We start from the raw sequence: 15,000 nt of genomic DNA, 5'->3' as shown, positions 1-15,000 counted from the left end.
GGTTTTAAGAATAAAACAGTTTATTATGCAAAATAAATAGAATAAACCAAATGTGCGTATAATACATGTTTAAAGCTTTTGTAACACAAGTTCAATACAATTCCAACAGCTCTGCTTTAAGTGTGTGAAGAAAAAAAAAAGGGAATGCTCTCGGGTGTTTATGATGCAGAGGTTTTCACTTAACTGTGGCTTCAATTTCCAGTCTTAAATTCTGATTCTCTTTTTAAGCCTTTGTATTCTTCTCTGCTGCAAATAATCCCTTCAGGGTCTTGTTCCAAACCATAAATGTTTGGCTTAATTCAAACAAATGCAAGTAACCTGTTTCTTACCATGAGAGAACTTATTTAACTGCTGTAAAGTACCTCTTTTTCACAGCAGCAACTTTTTTACATGTCCAGTTTCAGTCAAGACTTTTGTAAACCTGCCAAATTGCATCCCAGAACATTTTTGTTTTGAAGCTGTGGGTGTTTTCCCTTTATCACAGGGGAGGGGTGGTGCTCTCATATGGAATTTGATCTTCCATCCTCGAGCCCAATGCACAACTGTTCACTTTGTTTGCTTGTAAAAACTCTTCCACTGAAAGCAAATATTAACTCTTTTGCTGTTGTTAAAATAAATCACAGCTATAGAAATACTTGCAAGTTGAGAGTTAAATCCCTTTAGGTGCAGTGACCAAAATTCCTATGCCACTAGTTCAAATCCATCATCTTAATTGCACACAGTTTTTATTTCAAAATGTTTTATTTACTTTTTGCTGTTTCATTTATTTTTTATATATATATATATATATATATATATATATTTCAAATGGAACAATTTCTTAGAATTTGAATGAGCCACCTCTATTATCTATTTATATCATACACAGAAGTTACTCCTTTGTATACAAGATCTGAAAAACAAGCTAATTGAAGAAAAAAAAGAAAAAGTGATCTTAGAAAAGAACATCCGGGAAGAAGTTCATCAGGAAATGGAAAAATTCATGCCTCAGTTTGAAAACTACTTAAGGTGATATATTTTGATTTTTTTTTCCCCAGAGTAGTCAAACAAAATTTAACTGGAGTTAACATGGAACATAGTGTGCCCAGTTTCTTAATATTGCTGCAGCTGCTCATGAATGGAAAATGTTAAATGTCAATTTAAATTTGGCAGTCTGATTACATTTAAAACCTATGGAACTTTAAAATAAAATAAATGACAAACTAGGATATGACCAAATGGTATTGTTACTAGTAATTCAGGTGCCTATATAATGTTCTGGTGACCTGGTTTTGAATTCCACTGTGGAAGATGATTTGACTTCTGTAGTTATCATTACAATTTTTAATTTCAGATTTTTGTCATATTGGATTATTCAAGTTCATTGTCTTAAAAACCTACCTGGGTGGCCCTCTTGTCATGCAGTGGTAGTGTCCGTACACCTGGTCTGGAGAACCCAGGTTCAAGTCCCACTTGGTCCAGAGGTATATGAATAGGAAGGGTTTAGAGGGATATGGGCCAAATGCTGGCAAATTGGGACTAGATTAGGATATCTGGTTGGTATAGATGAGTTGGACCAAAGGGTCTGTTTCCGTGCTGTACATCTCGATGACTATGTGAGGTGTGTAATAACATCTCTGAGCAATTTGATTTTTAAAAAAAAAGGTTCATTTAAAAGAAACAGTTTACTGATGTTCTTTTAAGTAAGGAAACTGCTGTCCTTACTTGTTCTGGCCTGTATTTGACTCCAGACTCACTCTCATGTGTCTGATTCTGAACTGTCTTCTGAAATAGTACAGCTATTCAGCTGCATCAATAACTAGAAATGGGGGGGGGTGGAAAAAGGGAATGAAAGTAGGTGGACCACCCTAACATAGACTATGGTACAGGAAACAACAGCAAACACTATCTGGTTGCTCCTGCAGAGTCTTTCTTGCTAATGTTTTGGAGCATTGTGCCAAAATTTGAGTTGTCAATCATTAGCTCAGCAGTCATACTTACAGAAGAATTCCTTGTACAACACTTTGTTGCTAGATACTTCCTATCTCACCTGTAGGATAGACAGATCCATCACTGGTGTTGGCATAGTGGTATAGAGTTAGAGAGCTCCTCCAGGAGTTACCAATACTGACTCCAAACCCCATAAAGTGTCATGGCATCAGGTTAAAGATTAACAATGAAACCTCCTGCATTTCCTCACCAATTCCAGAAAAAGCTGACACTAAAAGTCTAATGATGGCCATAAAACAATTGTTTTTTTTTCAACTAAAAAATCTGGATCACTAATGCCCTTTTTAGGGAAGGAAACATTCTGCAGCCTTCAATGACCATCGCCAAGAGTTATTTGGCAGCCCTGCTAGTCAAGTCCTGCGGGACAGCTGTTAGCCTTGGCTTCAGTAGGTGGTGAGGGAACCAATAAAAGGGGGGAAAAAAAACTTGATCTCACCGAGCTGCCTACTGCAGATGCATGTCCCCATGACCCTATCAGTAACAGTAATCACTACACAGCACTTGTGCAGGAGAGTACTGTCTCTCGCTATCTCATTCCTAAATGAGAATGACTTTGAAGAGATTCAAGCAACTGAAAACTAGGTAACCACGAGATGCCATTCACCGCAACCTTCAGCCAGAAGTGCCGAGTGGATGATCTGTTTCGGGCTTCTTTGAAGGTCCCCAGTATTACAGATGCCAGTCTCCAGCCAACCTCGTTCATTCCACATGATCTCAAAAAATGGCTGCGTACTGCACAGGCTATGGACCTTGATGACCCTCTGGCCATAATACTGAAGAAACCAAACACAACTTGCTGGATCACAAGTCTGGCAACATCTGTGAAGAGAAATCCGTTCTGAGGAAGGATCTCCAGACCCAAGACATTAACCCTGATTTCTCTGCACAGCTGCTGTCAGACCTGCTGAGCTTTTCCAGCAACTTCTGTTTTGTCTGATTTGCAACATCTGCAGTTCATTTTGGTTGTGAATCATACTGAAGTATCGTACTCAAGAACTTGCCGTGCCCCCCAGACAAGCTGTTCCAATATTGCTACAAGACAGGAAATACTTGGACAATTTTCCATACACAATCAGATACAGTATATGCTAGTGATAACAAACCATGATAAATGTAACCTGGCTAGTTCTTGCCCCATCAGTCTATTCTTGATCATGTATAAAATGGTCGAATGTGTCATCAACAATGAGATCATGCAGCACTTGCTTAGCAATAACCTTCTCACTGATGTTTGTTTTGGATTCTACCAGGACCACTTGGCTCTTGACCTCTTTTAAAGCCTGTGTTCAAACGTGGACAAAGGTGAGGTGACTGTGATTGCACTGAGGCCACATTTGGCTGACTGTAACATCAAGGGGGTCTAGAAAAATAGGAAAATAGGCTGTTTGGTGCCCCACCTGGTACAAAGGATGATGGTTGTGATGACTGGAGGTTAGAGTCAAGATTAGAGTGGTGCTGAAAAACACAGCAGGAAGCATTCGAGGAGCTGCCTGACCTGCTGTGCTTTTCCAGCACCGTTCTAATCTTGACTCTGATCTCCAGCATCTGCAGTCCTCACTTTTGCCTGACTGGAGGTCAGTCATCTCAGCACCTGGATATCTTTGCTGGAGTTGAAGATAGTGGCCCAACCACCTTCAACCACTTTATCAATGAACTTCTCTCTGTTACAAGTTCAGAAGTGGGGATGTGTGTGATCATCAGGAAAATGTTCAGTACCATTTGTGACTCATCAGAAACTGAAGCAGTCAAAGTCCACCTTTGGGCCGAAAAGTGCAAGTAAAGTTTTATGCTACACAAGTTCCAAATAATGATCATTGTCAACATGAGAGAATCTAATCATGAATGTGAAGGGACAATGGCATCCTCATCTCTGAATTTATCCACTATCAATAACCTGGAATAGATTTAAACTTAGTGGCTAGAAGAGTAGGTCAGAGGGTATGAATTTTACAGCAAGCTCTCTCTCTCATGGCATTATGGTTGTTTCCTACATCAAATAGATTGCAGTGTTTCAAGAAGACAACTCGCCATCACTTTCTTGAAGGCAATTAGAGTTGGGCGATAAATGCACAGCCATACGTGATTTTAATTCAGGACCTCTGGTTTAGCAGTGACTAGGTTGCTGGATCTCATCGCCAATGTTGTTATCGTTACAGTGATAATAAAAGGGAAGGTTGAAGGATATTATTAACAAAATTACACTTAGATACCTCAGTCGTATATAGTTAGAAATAATTCTGGATTTCAGTGTTAAATTGCACAAGTACAAATGTCTAATATTGCTCTCAGTTTCACGCACTTTTAAAACGGTGTAACATTTTAAAGAATAGTGAAAATATTCTTTTAAATGAAGGTAATAATCTACTTTTTTATTATTGCTATAGCATTTTAGAGTTTTACCCTACTTCAAACCATTTTGTTGCCTACAATGGCACCTGCTTATGTCTTCTGAGTCCCCTGGTTCACCTTCCATTACCACATTCATCAGATGGCTTTCTGTGAATTTCTCCAACTAAAACATCATCAATCACCAGACACACTTCAACCACTTCCATTATGCCTTGCTTACTCACTCTTGGCATTTTTCATAATTTGAGATCTCCACAGCCTTCATTTGGAAATGTAGGATATGCAACATGCTCATCCACTACCTAACCAGTATACCATGTATCTTTTCCCTGTTTTGGAATATTGATTCACTTAACCTTTCATTTTATTATTCGTGTATTCTTGCAACTCTTTCTACATTGGGTTAACTAGATGCAAATTGGTTAACCAATTTGTTAAAAATCAATCTGGTTTGTCTGCAAAATGTAAACAATATCTTGCCCTTGCATAAGCTTCAATGGAACAGTGTAAGTTTCAAGAACAGCACCTTTTTTTTTCTTAAAAGCACCTTAGACTTTTTACCAGTAATTCTAAACTTTAGCTATATCCTAATTTTATAATGATTCATCTGTATCCGATCCAGGTTTTGAAGTTGTCCCACTGTTTTTGCAATTCAAACTTCATTCTTGCATAGCTATTTGTATGAATTTTTTTGTTTAATGTCTTGGTTGCTGTCTGCCTACGTTTTTGTATATTTGATTTATTTAAAAGAGAACCCTGCTCCATAACATTTTCTCCCATTTCTAGGTGCCTGTCTACCTCCTAATTTTCACATGTTCTGTGTGCAGACCTTCACTTAACATGTCCATAATCTCTGTAATAGATTATTGCACTCAGGTTTGAGCATTTACTATTTATCCTCCGTGCCCCCACAGATTTCCACGACCTTGAGTATCCAATGAATTGTTTAACTTTCTTTAATATATAGAGAAAAGGAAGAAAATTGGTTAACTGCGGACAGAATTGAAAAGCGCAATGCAATCTTTCAAAATCTGGTCAAGGCATGTGTTGCTATTGATCAGAATGAAGATTCTGCTGAACCAGATGGCAGTCAGGTATGTGTCTTTTATTTATTTACAGCTGAAAATATGTGCTGTAGAGAGAGTGCTGTTTATTGACAAATAGTTTCCACAAATCTGAAGTACTCTTGCTTATTGGAAGCTAAAATGTTCAACTTTATCCAAATCTGTTTTGGTTTATGATTCAAATGGCTCAGCCAGCAATTTTTAGAGTTGTTGTCCTTGCAAAATGATGTGGGAGAAAGTGAGGACTGCAGATGCTGGAGATCAGAGCTTAAAAATGTGTTGCTGGAAAAGCGCAGCAGGTCAGGCAGCATCAAAGGAACAGGAGAATCGACGTTCCGGGCAAAAGAAGGGCTTTGATGCTGCCTGACCTGCTGCCCTTTTCCAGCAACACATTTTTAAGCTTGCAAAATGATGTGTTCTAATTGCCTGTTCCTGACTATTCCTTATTTAGAAGTGCAATGAAGCTATTAATGATGACAAGCATGCTCAGTGTTAATGGTTCTTGTTGTGAAAGTACATCCCATGAACAGCAATAAGATAATCAAAGAATCCTAGCATCCCAACAGTAAGGAAACAGGCCATTTGACCCACTAAGTCCACCCAAACTCTCACCCCATCCCTGTATTTCACATGGCTAACCCACCTCGCCTGCATATCCCTGAACGACATGGGGAATTTAGTATGGCCAATCCACCCAGCCTACACATCTTTGGACTGTGGAAGGAAACTGGAACAACAGGGAGGAAACCCACGCAGCCACAGTCGAACGTGCTAACACCATTCAGACAGTCCCCCAAGGGTGAAATCAAACCCAGGCCCTGGCTCTGTGAGGCAGCAGTGCTAACCCTGAGTCTCTGTGCTGTTGGATTGGTAGATAAAGGGTGGCAAAGCAGCACATGGGATGCAATTCTCTATTGGACAAGGTATTGAAGAACTGGGATGTAGTGCTGGAACTAATACAGGACACTGGTTAGACCAAAGATGAAGTTTTGTACATTGTTCTGGTCACATTAGGTGAAAGGACATATTACTTTGGAGAGATTACAGAAGATGTTTACAAGAATATTATCAGGCTTGAAAATTGCAGGTATGCACAAAGGTTGGCTTGGTTAAGGTTGTGGAGGCTGGGGGCAATTTACTTGATGTGTACAAAACAACGAGGATAACATAGACAACAAAGACCTGTTCTGTAACACTGGATTAGTGAGAGCATGACAACCATTTTTCTACAAGAGGGTAAGAGGTACCTGGAATTTTCCGTGTGGTTTAGTAGGTGACGTGGAAATCCTCAAATCATTTAAAATGAACCTGAATTTGCTCCTGAAGCACTAACTTGCAAGGCTACGGGCTACGTGCTGGTAAGTAGAATTAGTGTGTGCGGCTAGTTTATTCAGCCCAGTGCAGACAATAGGCTGAATGGCCTTTTTTTTGTATGGTAACTTTTGTATGATTCTAATTTCTTCTCTGGTTTTAACAAAAAAAAAGTCTGATTTTTTTTCTTGCATTCAAGCCTAGGACATGTTTATTACAACACAGACACATGCACAAAAACAAAGAGCAAATCAGGAACCAGTTTACAATCAAAGGATAAATTTAAAGCTCAAAAGAAATGCACATGAATTCATGAGTTTTTGGAACAGAGTTCACAAAGCCAATGTTGAGTGAAGGTTCTTTTCTCTAGGTGTTTGCGTTTGGGTGGGTGTAGACAGAATGTTAACAGAAAAATGCTACTTGCCAGACTGAAACATGTCAAGAGTGTGGTGGTGGGAAAGCACAGCAGGTCAGGTAGCATCCAAAGAGCAGGAAAGTCAACTTTTCGGGCAAAAGTCCTTCATCAGGAATGTGTTCAGAGAGAGTACCAATTGATCCGTTTCTCAAGATCAGGAAATTTTAGTTTTAAGATAGTGTTCCTGGATTAGTCAGTTTCAAATTAAATAAGAATTTCTATAGTTCTGATTATGCACATTGTATGAGTTGACTATTGGGTCATTAGCACCACATCTGTGTTGATAGCTCCCCTTTTGTTCACAGTCACAAGTGGGCAGACAACTCCTCTGCTGGTCCTAGGTTTGTATGCTGTAAGGTCCACACTCTTGTGGTGCAAGAGTGTGATATTTGGGTTAGATAGTAATTTTTGCTTTATTCTTTAATTATTGCTTGAATTTTCCAGACAAAAAGTACCCAATTTGCATCCTGTGATTGGGGTTGCCGTATTTTAGTCCAGCAAATTTTATTTGACAATAAAAGAGGTATAGCCTTTATCACAATTTTATGATCTCTTCGTGTTGAGTGGTTGTGATATTGTTACAATAATTACATTGGTTTTCAAAGTTTACACGGTCTATCAACCTTATTCACACTGTTTATCTGCGCATGCAGACAAATTACAGGCCTGTCCTACACTGCACAACAAATTGCGATATATTTCTCAGACATTAGCATGTGTCTTTGGTTAATTAGGTGGCAGCCATGGCACTTTCTAGAGGTTACGAATGGAAAAAGAAATCAGGTCCAAGGCTAACCCACCTAACCTGCACATCCTTAAATACTATGGAAGAACGGGAGGGGAATCTGGGTGGAATGCTCTTTGGAGGGTGGCTTTGGACTTAATGGGCTGAATGGCTTGCTTCTACACTGCAGGAATTCTATAATTTTATCCTGCCACTACCAATGACCTTCAGATATTCACTCCAAGGTCTCAATTCTTCTAATATCTAAAATGTTACATTGTATACAGGGCATGGTGTAAAATTTAATCATAGTCTGTTAAGCGTGAGCATGCATTTGACTGGAGGAGAGCTGAACATATTTGTTCCCAAGTACAATTTCAGTTCCTTCTAATTTGTTTGTCAGTATCTGTGTGAAGATCAATTTTGCTTGATTTCTTTTTCCCTTTCGTTACCTCCAGAATGTGCCTTGTCTATCACCTATTTAGTCATAAATGGCACACTGATTTTTCTCTTATTGTCAGGCTAGTCCAGTCATGGTTTAGGGGAGATTGAGTAGAGGTAACTGACTTATTTGTATGCAAAATTGGGAGGTTTTGAGTTCTGTAAACCAAATGCACATTTCACTGAATGCTAATTTAATCATTTGCATTTCCATTCCATTGCATGGATTTTGGTCACAAAATGGGCAAAGAGGTAATTTTCACAGACATGGAAAATTAAACCTGAGATTTTTAGCCAGTGCATTATTAACATGGTATGCAAGTTTAACGGTTATTTAGTGTCCCAATAGTTTTTTTCTTTTTCTAATCCAGTGATTTGCTGATTTACAATTGTAGCTCTGCTATCTTTTTACCCTTCCAAAACAGGAGAGTTTGGCTAAAACTAATGTTGTAAAATGCATCAAGTTGTTGGAACCCGATGTAGCTGACATTAAGAAACAAGCTGAAATGATTCATCACCATTTAGCAACTGCTCCAGAACCTCAGGAGGCAATTACACTTTTGGAAACTAATTTGGCTTCTATCACCCAAAAGCTTAACCAAACACAAGAAACACTGGAGAAGAAAATTTGTGGTAAGTTTTGTGCAAAACAAATTGCACTTTAATAAAACATTTTGATGTTCAATTTTGCCAAAGCTGCTCTCTCTCTCTCTCTCTCTCTCTCTTTCTTTTCCCCCCCCATCCCCTGCCCCCACCCAACTGTGGTAGTGCTTCTATATTCTCCCCAGCATCCATGATGTGTGTGCGCAGGTGTGAAACACAGAAAGACAACTGGTGTACAAATCTTTATTTATTTCCCACCACCAGGAAGAGAAACTAGAAACACCATAGGTTCTGGATGGTAAACTAGCAGAACATCCTAACTATTGGGCCACAGAGACGGATCCAGAGCTCCTTTATTCCACCTACTGTCAAATGCTGCCTTACGTTCAGGGCAGTATGACTTGTCTTCTTTTTCTATCCTTTTTGGTATGAAAAATGGAAAAAGAAGTCATTATTTTGAATGGAAAGAGACTCCTAAGAAGACCTATACTTGGGAAAACCAAGTCAGTCAGTTAGCAGTGTTTGGTCATAAATTTTAAAGTTTTTTTACAACATTTCTGCAGTTAGAATTTACTTCATCCAGTATTCCATGTCCTAACTACATTTAATTCAGGTAATTTTAGCAAGTTGATACTAAATGCATTTGTACCCATATCAGGAATTGAAGATGCAACAAGACCTGGATGTTATCCAGGCTTATGCTGAAAAATGTCAAGTAACATTCGTATCAAGTAAGACCATCTCGAAGAAGAGGGAGTTGGTAGAAACTGGGGTTAAAAGTTCTAATTTGGGGAAAGACCAGTTTTACTAAACTGATACTTGAAGGTAACTTGGTTTCAGAACAATTGGTATTATTCAAGGAGGTGATTCATTATCACCGGCAAGAGATTGGAGTAAGTGTTGTAATGAAGAAAAGGTGGCATCTTGCTAAATTTAGAGCCCCATGAATAACAAGGTGCATAGATGTAAGCAAAATTAGGAAGTTTGTGTCAGGCATAAATTAATTCTGAAAATAGCCTAAAGAAAACAAAGTAGGGATAAAATTAAAAGAACTTAAGCGATGAAAATTGCTGCGAAGTAAAATCCAAATATTGCACATACATGAATAGGAAAAAGATAATTAGGAGAAGTGCAAGGTCTATTGGGGACCAAAACGTTAACTGGAAGTGGAGAATGTGTATAGGATCTCAGTAAATACGTTGTGGTAGTCTTTTATGAAAGAGAAAACTTACCACTGTTTTGATTAAGGAGGAGAAAAGTGTAAAGTATTTGATGGAATAAATATTGCAAGATGAGAAGTATTAAGGGATTTAATGTCTTTGAGTAGTGAAAAGAAATCACCAGACCCAGATAGGACGTATCCTCGGTTATTAAAAGAAGCAGGGAAGGGATTATGGAGGCTTTGACCATTGTACTTCAGCACCCCATGATGAATCCTGTGTCACTCTTTTGGTAGTGAACTAAAGGGAAGGAGTGACAATAAGCGTTATTATATGGTAGTATTCTAGACATGTCACTGGACGAGTGATCCAGGATAATGATTGGGAGCATGGGTTCAAATCTGCTGTGACAAATGATGAAGTTTGCATTCCATAGTATCTGAAATTAAAAGGCTTGCCTAATTATGACCACGTCAAAAAAAACAAATTTCATTAATGTCATTTTTTTTAAGGATGGTAACTTGCCACCCAAACCCGTCTGTCTCCATGTACCTCCTGACCAATAGCAATGTAGTTAACTTTTAAACGCCCTCTGAAATGACCTGTTTAGACCTTGTAGCTGCCTGATGCAAAGTAATGCAATTGGACTGACCAATAGATAGTGACCAAGGTAACTCTAATGGCTCTGCAAAGTCCTTTCTGTGGGTTTCTTTAAAAATTGGGAGATCTTCCACAGACCGACTAAGTAACAGCCTGACATTGTAAATGTGCAAAGTATAATTCCACTGACTATGACTCTGTCCCAGATGATACCATTAACATCCTTGGGTGTGTTCTGTCCCACCAGCAGGACACCTCTGCTAGAGGTAGTGTTAGAGTGGTGAGTCCTCAACAGTAACCATGGACCACTTGAAATCTAATTGCATTGGGTCAAATATGGGCAAAAAAAAACTTGGTAGTTACCACCTACCATTCTGCTTTGGCGAAAGAATCAGTGCACGTTGAATGTCATTTAGAACTACCACCTGAGGGTGACAAGGGTACAGAATGTACCCTTGCCGGGGAACCTTTAATGGCTATTGCCAAGGGTGGCTTAGTAGCGCCACTCCTGACTAACTTGGCTGAGTCATGAGGGACATAACTGCTAGACTGGTTGGTTCTGCAGCGAGCAATGAAAAAATAACCAGAAGCAAAAGTCTACTTGACCTCATTTTCACCAGTCTTCTTGCTGCAGATAAGTCTATAAATGATGTTTGTGGGAGTGACCACAGTGCAAATATTGCTTTCACATTGAGAATAACCTCAATGTTGTGTGGCACTACCACTATACTAAATGGATAGACTTTGAACAGATCTAGCAACTCAATACCAGGCATCTCATAGATGCCATGGCCTATCAGCAGCAGCAGAATTGTCTTCTCGCACAATCTATAACTTCATTACCCGGCATAACCCTCCCATTCCATCATCTCTGGAAATTGACCATAGCTCAATGAAAATTATTTTCTAAATGTTAAAGGTCAAATATGAAAGCAGAGCATGCTAAACTGAAGTTGCAAATTTTAGGTTAAAGGATAGATCAATAGAGGTGACATAGAATACTCAGAATGAACTCATTCCAATGTGCAAATGCGATTCTAAAGGACCGAGCCACTTCTGTAGCTGATTGACTAGAAAAGTAAAAGTATGCCAAAAAGAGCACTTAATTGTACAAGTTAAGTGGTAGGTGAGAAGATCGGATAGAATATTTTTTAAAATAATGAAGAATGACAAAAGAATTAATAAGTTAAGCATGAGAGTATAAGTGAAAGTTAGCCAGAAACATAAAAGCATATTATTATTGAAATTTAAAGCTCATGATACATGCTTTTGGATTTTTTTTTCTTTACTGACCACCTAGGCCAACAAAAACTGTATTCAAGTCCAGAAAGTATCACTAGGCAATCATTAGCACAGATCCCCCTATATAATATTTTTCGAAAGCTAGGTTTTCTAGCAATGAAAAGCCATAAACCTTCAGTCTTCTCTTCCTAAAATCTTTACGTTCTTTCCTAACTAAAGTCATTTGACTTGCTTCAAATAACAGAACAACCGCAGCACACATTAAGCTGATCTTCCAAGAAACATGGTGAAAACTCTTCTTAATTGAACAAGTGTCCAAATGCTTCCATATCTTCCAAAAGATCGTTCATGAATATTAGTTCATGAATACAAATATATTTTCTGAACATCTCCATCATATTCATTGGTATTACCATTGCTGAATATTGCACTATTGACCAAAAACTGAACTGAACCAACCATATAAATGCTATGGTGACGTGATTTAGATTAGAGGCTTTGAATTCTACGTCAAGTAGCTCTCCTCCTGCCTGCCCAAACCCTGTCCACAAGGCAGGCATTCAATTGAATACTTTCAGGTTGCATAGATTAGTCCAGCTGCAACAATAATAGAAAACCTTACCACACCCACACTAAAGTAGCAATGTGTACAATATATCATGCCTCCTTCAAAAGCACCTTCCAATCCAGTTATTTCTTCTGTGTTGAAAGGCTGAAGCTGTAGATATGCAGGAACATCACAACCTGCAAGTTCTCTCTTAGATGCACATCATCCTAATTTGGAGCTTTATCATTGTTCTTTCACTACTGCTGAGACAAAAGTCCTTGAACTATCTTTCAAACAGCACACTGTGGGTATACCTGCACCAGATGGACGATAGCTGTTTCAAAAAAAAAACAACTCCTCTTGGGCAGTTAGGGATGGCTAACAAATTCTCACCTTGCCAGCAATTCCCACATCCTATGAAAGTATTTGCTTTTATAAACATGAGCCAGACTAGGTTCGTCTGAACCAGACAAATTTTGAGAGAAGCTGGTAATATTGGGATAAATTTTGATTATTATTATGAGAATTTTAATTCTAGATTCATTAATTAAATTTATCTTCCCCGACTGGCATGGTAGTATTTGTATTTGTGACTCTAGTATTAATTGCTGCTTGGCCAGATACAATTCAGCACATTCCATGACTTGAGTGACTAATGGCAAACTGGCAACATCTTTTACATCGGCTGGCTTTAGTTCAGCAAAATCTTTTTTGTCTTGTTTCAGTGTAAATAAATGCACACTTATGCTAATCAGTACATTGTTGCATTCTGACATTGATTTGATTGCTTTGCATGTATGGTACATGCATTGGCAGTGGTGAGATGTACCTCTGGCATATAGCTGAAGTTAGTTTGCTACTATTTAAGGGATCATAAAAATGAAATGCCAACCAATGATTTGTCTTTGTAACACCTTCGATGTGTAGTGTGAACAAATGCATGCTTAAGTATTATTGAATAAAAACTCAAATTGCCTTTACTGTTTGAACTGTTGCAAAGAATGATATAATTAATGTTTTCAAATTTCAGAATTAGATGCGTTTGAAAAATTGACTGAAGAGGCAAAATTGAAGGAAGCATATAAGGTGACTGCTTTTAACATCATCTGACAGCTCAGCCACTGCCATTTTCTCAACTAGCTTTTGGTTTTCTCCAAGTGTTCAAATTCACTGTTTTTACATTTCTTATCAAAAACAACTTGAGTCAAACTTTTAAAATGCAGTATGACACTTCATTGTTAGTTAGAGTCTGAACAATGGTGAGCGAGCCATTTGTTGCATGAATTTGTTAACTCTTCTAACTCTGTTGTTTTAGATTTATGATTTTGACCACAGATTATTTTAGCAATATACCGTTTTATTTTTCATTAAGCTAACGTTCATCAGAATGAACATTTGGAATGGTTGTATCATTTCATAAATTTTTCAAGTGTAATTTTAATTTGAAGGGCATTTGCTATATGAAGGCAAATATAACTGCCATTGCACAACAAACAAAATTCCATGGCTTTGCTTTAGCATCATATTCAGAGGATAGCATTTCAGATAATAAGATATGGGAGAATTGGCCATTTGGCCCATGGAGTCTGCTCTGCTATATGAACATAGCTGATATGTTTCTCAATCCCATTCCCCTGCCTTCTCTCCATAATTGCTGATCCCCTTGCCAATCAAGAACCTGTCTATCTCTGTCATAAATACACTCAATGACTTGGCCTTCACAGCCTTCTATGGCAATGAGTTCCTCCAAGTCACTACCTTTTGCTGAAGAAATTCCCTCTCATCTCCGTTCTAAAATGTCACTACTTTCACTCACACTGAGGCTGTGTCCTCTGGTCCTAATCTTTCCTACTCGTGAAAATATCATCTCCATGACCATTCTGTCCAGGCCTCTTTCGTATTCTGTAAGTTTCAATGCGATCCCTCTCATCTTTAAGCTCCCGAGTGCCAATGCAGAGTTCTTAACCCCTCCTTGTATGATGAGCCCTTTGTCCCTGGGATCATTCTGGGCCCCATTCAAAGCCAGTATACCCTCTCTTAAATATGGGCCCAAAACTGCTCAATATTGCAAATGTGGTCTGAGCAGAATTTTGTACATTCTTGCTCTTGTATTTCTGTTTTCTGGAATTGAATGCTCACATTATATTTGCCTTCCTAACCGCCAATTGAAGCTTTATCTTAACTTTAAGAGAATCCTGAACTAGGACTTCTAAGTCCCTTTATGCTTCAGAAATCTGAAACTTTCCCCATTTAGAAAATATGCCTTTCCTTCCGATCAAAATGCAGTCTCATGCTTTCCCAAATTGTATTTCTTCTGATACTACTTTGTTCACTCTTCAATCCAATCCAAGTGCTTCTGCAGCCTCCTGCTTCATCAACACTACCTGTGCCTTCTCTGTCTGTGCCATCTACAACATTAGCAACAATCCGTTCCTTTGTCTAAATCGTTAATGTATAATGTGAATGGTTGTGGTCCAACACTGACTCCTACAGAACTTACTGACTGCCATCCTGAAAAGGACCCTTTTTTATCCCTAGTCTGCCAGTCAGCCAAT

The 15,000-nt window shown here is 38.5% G+C and overlaps 1 protein-coding gene across 1 annotated transcript in view; it reads left to right on the top strand.

Moving 5' to 3' along the window:
• The window catches only part of LOC122561381 (kinesin-like protein KIF20B), a 93,562-nt gene that overhangs the window by 25,430 nt on the left and 53,132 nt on the right, over positions 1-15,000 (top strand). Inside the window, exons 14-17 of the mRNA XM_043713145.1 lie at positions 869-1,008; positions 5,306-5,432; positions 8,719-8,926; positions 13,476-13,531. Of these exons, the coding sequence (XP_043569080.1) occupies positions 869-1,008; positions 5,306-5,432; positions 8,719-8,926; positions 13,476-13,531 (531 nt within the window). The remainder of the gene's footprint in view (positions 1-868; positions 1,009-5,305; positions 5,433-8,718; positions 8,927-13,475; positions 13,532-15,000) is intronic.

This window comes from Chiloscyllium plagiosum, chromosome 22 (genome assembly GCF_004010195.1).
Source record: "Chiloscyllium plagiosum isolate BGI_BamShark_2017 chromosome 22, ASM401019v2, whole genome shotgun sequence".
Taxonomy (NCBI): domain Eukaryota; kingdom Metazoa; phylum Chordata; class Chondrichthyes; order Orectolobiformes; family Hemiscylliidae; genus Chiloscyllium; species Chiloscyllium plagiosum.
Note: the sequence above shows the minus strand (reverse complement) of the source record. Positions and strands in the feature narration are given on the sequence as shown.